Source organism: Lactuca saligna, chromosome 9 (assembly GCF_052625555.1).
Source record: "Lactuca saligna cultivar CGN05327 chromosome 9, ASM5262555v1, whole genome shotgun sequence".
Lineage (NCBI taxonomy): Eukaryota > Viridiplantae > Streptophyta > Magnoliopsida > Asterales > Asteraceae > Lactuca > Lactuca saligna.
In genome coordinates, this window is record NC_136425.1 from 49,443,411 (window position 1) to 49,453,870 (window position 10,460).

Genomic DNA, 10,460 nt, shown 5'->3' on the forward strand with positions numbered 1-10,460 from the left:
GTTATCTAGTTCCAATCTCACTTATGCCATCAAATATGATTATAATTCGTTGGGTGTCATCGACCATAGTTTGTATATGTCATCGGAGTTGTTGGGGTTTAAGGTTGAGGTGTGTTGATGATATAATAAAATACTTGTATAAGTAATTGATTACTAGGTGAGTAAAATGGGTGTGGATTTCATTCAGATGGAAAGAACTAAAGAAGCAACGAAATAAATGATTTCCCATAAGTTGACTAGGATATTCACAATGTTTTTGTTCTTCCACATTAGTTTAAAGTTTCCAGGCATATAAAGTAAATATATCATAGATGAGCTTTTAAGAAATAAAACTTCTTAGATCTGTGTATGGGCATTTTTCAGAAGATGAAACTATTTTTTTTTTGTTGCACAATTATGTGTAGTATGGAAATATTTGCCAATTTTATACAGGATACATGTACCTTTATGATATCACAACTGTTTACAAGCCAACACTATTTTTACCATATATGACAACTTTTGCCGAAAACAAAGAGTTACAAATGTTGAAAGTCAAAGTAAAAAAGTACAATCTAAGCAGCATAGCGCACATGCCATTTGATGATGTATTTGTTGGACCCAACTCTGATGATGTACTATGTCAAATGTAATATTTATTTTATAGATTTAATATTATTAAATCATTTCCAAATTATTTGATTACATACAACTTGTACAACTCAAGAGTGTATAAAACATGCGAGAAAAATGCTTAAGAATGAGAAACCTTTGATTCTATTTCACTTAAACTCTTGAGAGGTTTACACTTTGGGTAAATCGAAGAACCCATCGATTCATACATGGTCTTAAATTGTATATGTTTTTTTAAGAGAAATAAGATCTTAAAAATGGCGAGATAATTGAAATATTCTGGTGCTAGATCTATGTATACTAGGTTTTAGAACACAGTAACTTTTGAGGTTTCTTGGCTTACTCATGCTTATTAATGAGTAAAATGGAGTTATCAAGATTTTAAGAAATAAAACCTTTGGAGACAAATCTCTACGAATTACTGAGGATATGAAGCCTCAGGGAAGAATATATCAATATGTGACGATGAAAATAAACCCCATGCTGGAGCAGTAGCTATTTGTTCAAGGTCCCACAGATGGTGCCACTTGATGTAACCTGAAAACCCGTCACGAGGTTGATCGAGTTGATATCTCATATAGGTGCTTCAATGCCGCTAATGAGCCCCAATGTGGTTCTGTTACACTCATAAACGAGAATCATCATAGTCTCCCCATGATTTGCGTCCTGGAAACGGCCTCCGACGATCAAGTTAGTATCAATACGAAACATGGGTTGGATCCTTCGAGCGGAAGGAATTCGGGTATATGTGTGGTGATGAGTATGGAGAGAGTCATAGAGCTTCGTTTTTGTGTGTGTTGAGAGGTGTATGTGTGTGTGTGTGTGTATATATATATATATAGTTAGCTAGTTAGTTAGTTAGTTAGATGTATCTTTTTCTTGGGGAGAAAACTTAACAACTGTTTATGAGAAGATAGAGTTGACTGGTGTACCTTTCTTATTCGGAAATAGCATAACATATGGCCCAAATCACAGGAAAAATGTTGAATCATCGTGAAATGGTTGAACCATCGCTAAAAGGCCGAACCACGGGAAAAAGGTCGAACTGTCGTGAAATGGCCAAACCATCATTAAAAGGCTGCTGATATATATATATATATATATATAGTCATGACCATTGATAAGAATTCGTTAGATCAAATCATTCATAATTAGACTTTTTTAATAGGCTATTATGTTAGCTAATTACATGATCATTGTGTTAGTTGCTCTATAATCAATTGTATTAGTTCATTAGATCAAAAGAACTAGTAGTTATAATATTCGATAATCAACTTATTAATCCATTGCACTATAATAAATCAAATGTAAGAAAATAGGAGGATTCAAAATTTAAGTGAGAATACTTTAAATCGATTGTATTAAGTCAACTTCTTTGCGTTTATTTGTATTAATTAAGTTGAGGTATGTTATCATAAGAAAATATAATGATGATTTAGAAGAAATCGTTTTAAATATATTATTATGAGAAAGAACCAGTTATTATAGTTGAGCCAAATCAAGAAGATTATCAATATAACATCGACATGTCTTGAAAGAAGCACATTGAACGATGCATTATAATTGAACTAAGAAGATTCTCACTACAACATGAACATGTCTTGAACGAAGCACGTTGGACGAGAATGAGTGTCTCAAAGGCATAATTGAAGCTTGAATGCAAATACCATGAACACAATGTGTAAGATATGTGGTTGAAAAAGTCAGACAACCACTCCCGTAAGCTTAAACCGCTAGTGTAGTCACAATGTACCAATTGCTAAGAGGACTGACACCTAGCTCCCTCAAGGTTGACACCTAACTTTACATCTAACTTCACTGATAAGCCTCAATGGGAAGTGACATTGTAATGTCACAAAATGAGAATAAAAATAATGGGCATACTTCTTTACGATTTTCTCTACAAAGTCGTCATCACATCCTTTACCGATTATGGATTATATCCAAATAAACGAAGACTGGTTGAACTCAAACAAAGCATTGGACATCGTGTTCGAATATAATCATACTATAAACTCATCTTGTAGGATATTTGTTTGGAACAAATCATCATAGATCTTTTACCAAATCAATAGCATATCAAATATGAAATGCAAAATCAATTAAAATCTACATAAAAAAGTAAATTGCTAAAAGAGGTGGGTGGAGTGCTTGGTCGAAAGTTGAAACATCCCCAATTGGGGGGATTCTAGAGAGACCTTTGCGTTGTGTATTTAAAGAGGAAAAAGGGCCATGGCTGGTCAGTCGTTCCCCTTTCTTTTACCCTCATATTCAAAACCCTCGCAGTGTTTTAGGCCTAAACTGACAAACCCCAGGTGGGTATACTCGTAGCAGTATAAAAAGAGAGGGAAGCATAGCAATTTCAAAGTCTCCCTCTCACTACTTCTTTCTCTCACATCGATCTTCTCTCTACCCTTTCTCGTGCTTCAATCTGAAGCTGTCTTGTTTGTTCTTTTCCGTCTACAATCCGGGTATTCGGTCTCCGTGCTTTTGTACACTCTAGGGTTTCGTTCGTACTCTTTCGAGGGGTTTTAAGAAACCCACCCCTACAGTTTCAACTAGGGTTTTACTTTATAATCTTACTTGATCCCTCTGCGATGGCGGCGGAGAAGCTTAGGGACTTGAGTCAGCCGATTGATGTTGCGTTACTTGATGCTACCGTTGCAGCCTTTTATGGCACTGGATCTAAAGAGGAGGTTTGCCCCGTTCATTATACGTTTTTTTCCATTTCTTCTTATCCATACATATATCAGTAGCAATTTCTTACCGAAAAATAGATTTTGTTTTCGTTTCTGCCTGTATCCGGGTTATTCGATCAGTACACATTCAATTGCTAGGCCGAACGGACTACCTTGAGATTTTTGCCTCCATTATAATACATGTGAAGTAATTAATTTTTCTGGTTATGCTTATTGGGCATCTATGGGAAGTTCTTAAGAAAAAAATGTAATCCTCACAAAATTGAAGTCGTAATTTGAATTGTTGATACGTCGTTAGTACTAAATTGCACCAAACACACTCAATCTATCAAATAAGTTATTTGTTGTATCCTGTAACATTGCAGAGGACTGCTGCTGACCATATACTGCGCGAATTGCAAAATAATCCAGACATGTGGCTTCAAGTGGTTCACATCCTATCAAACACACAAAACTTGAACACCAAGTTCTTCTCTTTACAGGTCCATTATTTATGACTTCTGTCATTCAATACCTCTCAACAATACCATGTATTCAAGCATATGAAAACGACTTCATATTCTTTGTACAGGTTCTTGAAGGTGTCATCAAGTACAGGTGGAACGTATTGCCTGTTGAGCAACGAGATGGAATGAAAAACTACATTTCTGATGTTATTGTAAAGGTGTGAGTGATGTAGTTATACTTTTCATGACACTGTTTTCTTTCTTTGTTTCTGTCACATAAGATTTTAATTCAAAGTTTTCTTCTGTTGTTTAGCTTTCAAGCAACGAGGGCTCTTTCCGCCAAGAAAGGTTATATGTTAATAAACTTAACATTATTCTAGTTCAGGTGAGCTCTTTTTTGCTTTTTTTGTATGTTATACTTTTCTAAGTTTCACTATGATAATTGATTTTTAAATGAATATGCAGATTTTGAAGCATGAGTGGCCAGCCAGGTGGCGAAGTTTCATTCCTGATCTGGTTACAGCAGCAAAAACAAGTGAAACTATTTGTGAGAACTGCATGGCTATACTGAAAGTATGTTTCATAGATAAGATCTCTATTCATTTATATTTGTTCTAGTGTATATGGTTAAGTATATATCTTTATTTTTCACAGCTTTTAAGTGAGGAGGTGTTTGACTTTTCAAGGGGTGAAATGACCCAACAGAAGATAAAAGAGCTGAAACAATCTTTGAACAGCGAGTTTCAACTCATTCATGAGCTATGCTTATATGTACTTTCAGCATCTCAAAGAACTGAGCTGATCAGGGCCACTTTAGCCACTTTGCATGCTTTTCTTTCATGGATCCCTTTGGGATATATTTTTGAGTCTCCACTGGTGTGTATTTCTTTTTATTAATCTCCTCAATAAAACTGTAGTTACATTTGTTAGGAAATTGCAATTGATGCTATTATACATGTTACAGCTGGAAACACTTCTTAAGTTTTTTCCTGTGCCATCATATCGGAATCTGACCCTACAGTGTTTGACCGAGGTAATGCTTATTTTTACTTTCTGGGAAGGTTGTTGTTGACTTTTTTTGTAATGGATATAACTAATATTGTTTTCATTAATTGGCACAGGTTGCAGCTCTTAACTTTGGGGATTTCTACAATATGCAATATGTAAACATGTATAACATATTCATGGTCCAGTTGCAGGTATATGCAAATTTCTTTAATGGGTTGATTTTTTGTTATATGTTCCATTTTTTCCTTCATTGTTCGGGCTTGTGTTTAATGAATTTAATCATATGGTATTTTTTGATTGTTTTAGACTGTTCTCCCCACAACTACAAATATACCTGATGCATATGCAAATGGCTCTAGTGAGGAACAGGCATTTATTCAGAATCTAGCATTGTTTTTCACTTCATTTTACAAGGCAAGTATTTGTTTTAACTGTTCTTTTTGTTTGTGTATGTGGTACATGTTAGCTTTATTTTTTTTGAATAGTTTAACATCTGATGTGGTGTTTCTGCATGCAGTTTCATATTCGTGTACTGGAGTCTACACAAGAAAACATCAATTCACTTTTAACGGGGTTGGAGTATCTCATAAACATTTCATATGTTGATGACACGGAGGTTTTTAAGGTATTATTATTTTTTTTGTTTTTCTGTTTCGTAATTCAATATGTAACATACATTTTTTTTTGATCTTTCATTTTTGTTGATGTGTTTAACAGGTTTGCTTGGATTACTGGAATTCACTTGTGTTGGAGCTTTTTGAGGCAAACCACAATCTTGAAAATGCAAACATGATGGGGCTGCATGTATGTCATGTCATTTGTAGCATATGTGTATATCGTACATATATTATGTGTCTTTTTTGAAAATAATTATGTTTGCAATGCAGATGCCACTGCTTGGTATGGTTGATGGCCCAGGGACACAATTGTTGCAAAGAAGGCAACTTTATGCGGGGCCCATGTCTAAGTTAAGATTACTTATGATATCTCGCATGGCAAAGCCTGAAGAGGTTCTCATTGTGGAGGATGAAAATGGGAATATTGTTCGTGAAACCTTGAAGGACAATGATGTCCTTGTTCAGTATAAGGTGATTTCTTGATTATTTAAGCTAAATGAGAAAAACATAATCATGCACAAGTAGAATAAGGAAAATAGAATAGCTCATAAGCTAGAACTTTTTTGCAGATTATGAGGGAGACACTTATCTACTTGTCACATCTTGACCATGATGATACTGAAAAACAGGTATGATTCAATAAGTATTTTTGTGCAAATGACATTTAGGATTACAATGACATGTTGTTTTTATTTATACTTTTTATTCCTCCTGTGTGTCACCAGATGCTGAAGAAACTGAGTAAACAGTTGAATGGTGAGGATTGGACTTGGAATAACTTGAATACACTATGTTGGGCAATTGGATCTATCTCAGGGTCCATGATGGAAGACCAGGTTTGCACCTAATTGGTGTTCAGTATATTACTCATGTACAACAATAACAAACTATTTGCATTTTGTTGATGTGTTCTTGTTTGACAGGAGAATAGGTTTCTTGTTATGGTCATTCGTGATCTACTGAATCTCTGTGAAATAACAAAAGGAAAGGACAACAAAGCTGTTATCGCGAGTAATATCATGTATGGTTGTTTACGGTTTTTTACCTTTTAAAAAAATTATAAATTAAACCTTGATTTTGTAATATATTGCATCGGTGAAGAAATTAATTGATTGGAACTGTTTGCAACCACCAGGTATGTTGTTGGACAATATCCAAGATTCTTGCGGGCCCATTGGAAGTTTTTGAAAACAGTTGTGAACAAGTTGTTTGAGTTCATGCATGAAACACATCCAGGAGTTCAGGTTATATATATCTTTTTTTTAATGCTCAATTCTTTCTATTTCTAGTAAATATTGTTTGTCCTAACTATGGTTTAATTTTGATCTCAGGATATGGCTTGTGATACATTTTTGAAGATTGTACAGAAATGCAAGCGCAAATTTGTCATAGTCCAGGTAACATATATTCTTTTTTTAAAAAAAAAAAATTAAAGTTTGATATTATTTTATATGCATAAAAGATAGGATAGAATCATAGAATATAGATGATGAGATTTGTTGTTTGTTTCAGGTTGGAGAGAATGAGCCGTTTGTTTCAGAACTTCTTACAACTCTTCCAACAACCATTGTTGACCTTGAGCCTCACCAGATACATACGTTTTATGAATCAGTAAGTTTTAAGAGTCTCAAGTATTGAGATTTATTTATTTATTTTGACAAAAATACTTATTTGATGTTGTTGGTATGGTAGGTTGGTCATATGATTCAAGCAGAATCTGAGGCAACAAAACGTGATGAGTATCTGCAGAGGCTGATGGATCTTCCCAATCAGGTAGGGTAGGATGCTTCTAGAAAAGGATATTTCTTAATATTGTGTCTCATGATACATATGTTTGCTGTATGCAGAAATGGGTGGAAATCATAGGACATGCACGTGGAAATGTGGATTTCTTGAAAGATCAAGATGTTATTAGGACTGTGCTTAACATATTGCAGGTTTGTGTTTATACTACTGAATATAATATTTAAATGGTTCTTGTTTAATTTAATTAATAAAGTCTTTGCTTTTTGCAGACAAATACAAGTGCTGCCACTGCACTTGGAACACATTTCTTACCACAAATAACTCTAATCTTTTTGGACATGCTTAATGTTTACAAGTATGTTGTTACTCACCTTAATCAAATGCATGTTCTATCAAATAATAAAGTAATTAACACTTGCTTACTGTCTGATTAAATGCATTGAACAGAATGTACAGTGAACTTATATCATCTGGCATTGCTGAAGGGGGGCCCTTTGCTTCTAAAACATCCTATGTGAAGCTTTTGAGGTAATATTCTTGCAAACTGCATGACCTTTTTTAACTTAATTATTATAATCATATGATATATGTGTTAACACTTAACAGGTCAGTGAAGAGGGAAACCCTTAAGCTGATTGAGACGTTTCTGGATAAGGCTGAAGATCAACCACAGATTGGGAAGCAATTTGTGCCCCCAATGATGGATCCTGTGCTTGGTGACTATGCAAGAAACTTGCCTGATGCTAGAGAATCAGAAGTTTTATCTCTCTTTGCCACAATTATAAACAAGTATATCTCTTTCTTCTTCCAACATTTGATATTTTGGTTAGAGTTCTTGTATTTATCAACTTTTTGAATGTAGGTACAAGGGTGCAATGATAGATGATGTTCCTCGTATATTTGAAGCTGTTTTCCAGTGTACACTTGAGGTTACAAACTTACTTACAATCATGTATTTTAAACTTACTTGGTTCCAAATTCCATGACTTATATCTTTATTTTTTAACAATTACAGATGATTACCAAGAATTTTGAAGATTACCCTGAACACAGACTCAAGTTCTTTTCATTACTTCGGGCCATTGCTACTCATTGTTTTCAAGCTTTAATCTTGTTGTCACCCGAGGTCTGTCTTCAATTCCTTTTATTTTATATGATTATAATTTCATGAAGTAGTAATTTTACCTTTTTGTTCTTCATCAGCAATTAAAGCTGGTAATGGATTCTGTGATGTGGGCTTTTCGACACACTGAGAGAAACATTGCAGAAACTGGGCTTAATCTTTTGTTGGAGATGCTTAAAAACTTTCAGGTAATACATACATACATACATACAGTTGACTAGATAAAAACTTGGTTTTATTTCATATTTTTGATTTTTGATTTTTGCAGAAGTCGGAGTTTTGTAATCAATTCTACCGGTCTTACTTTGTGCTGATTGTGCAAGAAATATTTGCTGTGCTGACTGACACATTCCATAAACCGGGTTTTAAGCTGCATGTGTTGGTGCTGCAGCACTTATTCTGCCTGGTATGGATATCATCTCTACTCTTTTTTGTATTTGAATATAAATAAATATATGCTGACATGGCAATTAATTGTAGGTGGAATCTGGCTCATTGACTGAGCCTTTGTGGGACGCCTCAACTGTTTCTTATCCGTATCCAAACAACGGCATGTTTGTGAGAGAGTACACTATTAAGCTTCTTGGTGCCTCTTTTCCCAATATTCCAGCATCTGAGGTAAAAAAACTAAAACTAAAACTGATGTTTGTTTATTAACTTTCTTTACTTTATATATATATATATATATATATATATATATATATATATATATATATATATGTTTAGATATTATCCTGATGGATGTACATGTGTAATTATTTCAGGTTGCAAAATTTGTGAATGGACTGTTTGAGTCGAGATCCGACCTTTCTACATTTAAGAACCACATACGGGACTTCCTCGTGCAGTCTAAAGAATTTTCAGCACAGGTAATGTTTGTTTGTGATAATATATACCTAAATATGTTTATGAATTATGCTATATATTTTTTGATGGATGGTTTGGTTTGGTTTGTTTGTGCACTACAGGACAACAAGGATCTATATGCAGAAGAAGCAGCTGCTCAAAAAGAAAGAGAAAGACAGCGAATGCTTAGCATTCCTGGACTTATTGCCCCCAATGAGATTCAAGATGAAATGGTTGACTCATAGAAGAAGACACCGACTAATTAATATAATATGAATGTAGCTAATTTTCCTTCCTTCCTTTGTTTTCTTTTTGTTACTACTTGTGGCAGAGTGTGATTCTGCCTTTGCTAAATCCCCAAAAAACTAGTAAAGTAGATGGCTCAAATTTTTCTCTAATTGTGAGGTGAGCTGAGTACAAAGAGTCAGACAGAGAGAGAGAGAGAGAGAGAGAGAGAGAGAGAGAGGGCTTTTGGGCACATCTAAATTTAATGTGTGGCTGGTGGTGTAGAGCAGCGTTGGTAGTGGTAGTGGTAGGTGGGTGGGTGTTTTTATTTTTATGTAGGAAAATATAGGGGAATTGTGTGCGTCGGAATTGTGTTTGGAGGGAGATACATACATACATACTTGTAATGTATGGGAATCATCATTTTTATACTACATTGGTGAATATTCGCTTACAATTCCTTCGGCTCTTCACATTATTTTCATGTTTCCTTGTGCTTGTGGTTGATTGAAAGTTGCAACAAATTGTTTTTTATTTTGTTCAAAGTCTAGCATGTGTAACCACAAGTTTCTATCATAAACACCATTGCTAAATCATATTTTTACATGTAACCACAAGTTTGTAATAAACACCTGTACATCTTGGGTTTTAGAAAAAAAAAACACCAATCATAGCCCTTCGATTTTATAAAAAGACAAAAACAAAAACAAAAAAACCAGTCAAAGAATACCACCGACCATTTTTCCTTCTCTTTCTTCTCGTTACCCTTTTTTCATTCTCTTTCTTCTCGTTGGTAAATCAACGTGTGGAAGCTGGAGGCTCCTTGGCGTTGGCGTGTGCTAGTGAGTGGTGTACCCACATGCTAGCAAGGCTAGTGAGGGTGATGGTGCCTGCCACTCCTCTCAGTTGAATCATAAAGTAGATTGATAGTATCATAAAGTAGATTGATAGTTTGCAAGTTTGTTTTCAATTACTGAATTTTTGAAATGTGGATTAATATTTATTTAAAAGTTTTTTAAATATAACAATTCTAGGGAAGCAATTGTCTTTTGTATTACATTGAATCATAAACAATGATGTTTTAAGATGACCTTTTTTGAAGTTGTAATAATCAAAGTAATCAATGGTTAGCTCTTTA

At 34.4% G+C, this 10,460-nt stretch overlaps 1 protein-coding gene across 1 annotated transcript; it reads left to right on the forward strand.

Annotated features, from left to right (window-relative positions):
* Positions 1–2,845: 2,845 nt before the first annotated feature.
* Positions 2,846–9,779, forward strand: LOC145014638 (protein EXPORTIN 1A). The gene is made up of 30 exons (XM_078973058.1): positions 2,846–3,308; positions 3,677–3,793; positions 3,883–3,975; positions 4,071–4,142; positions 4,223–4,330; positions 4,412–4,633; positions 4,722–4,790; positions 4,879–4,956; positions 5,072–5,179; positions 5,283–5,390; positions 5,483–5,569; positions 5,653–5,853; positions 5,952–6,011; positions 6,108–6,218; positions 6,306–6,403; positions 6,518–6,626; positions 6,714–6,779; positions 6,895–6,993; positions 7,075–7,155; positions 7,230–7,319; positions 7,398–7,483; positions 7,576–7,656; positions 7,735–7,917; positions 7,991–8,057; positions 8,144–8,254; positions 8,332–8,439; positions 8,520–8,657; positions 8,732–8,869; positions 9,016–9,120; positions 9,220–9,779. Exons 1-30 carry the CDS (start codon positions 3,210–3,212, stop codon positions 9,340–9,342), a joined length of 3,216 nt encoding a protein of 1,071 aa, XP_078829184.1. The 5' UTR covers positions 2,846–3,209; the 3' UTR covers positions 9,343–9,779.
* Positions 9,780–10,460: the final 681 nt, after the last annotated feature.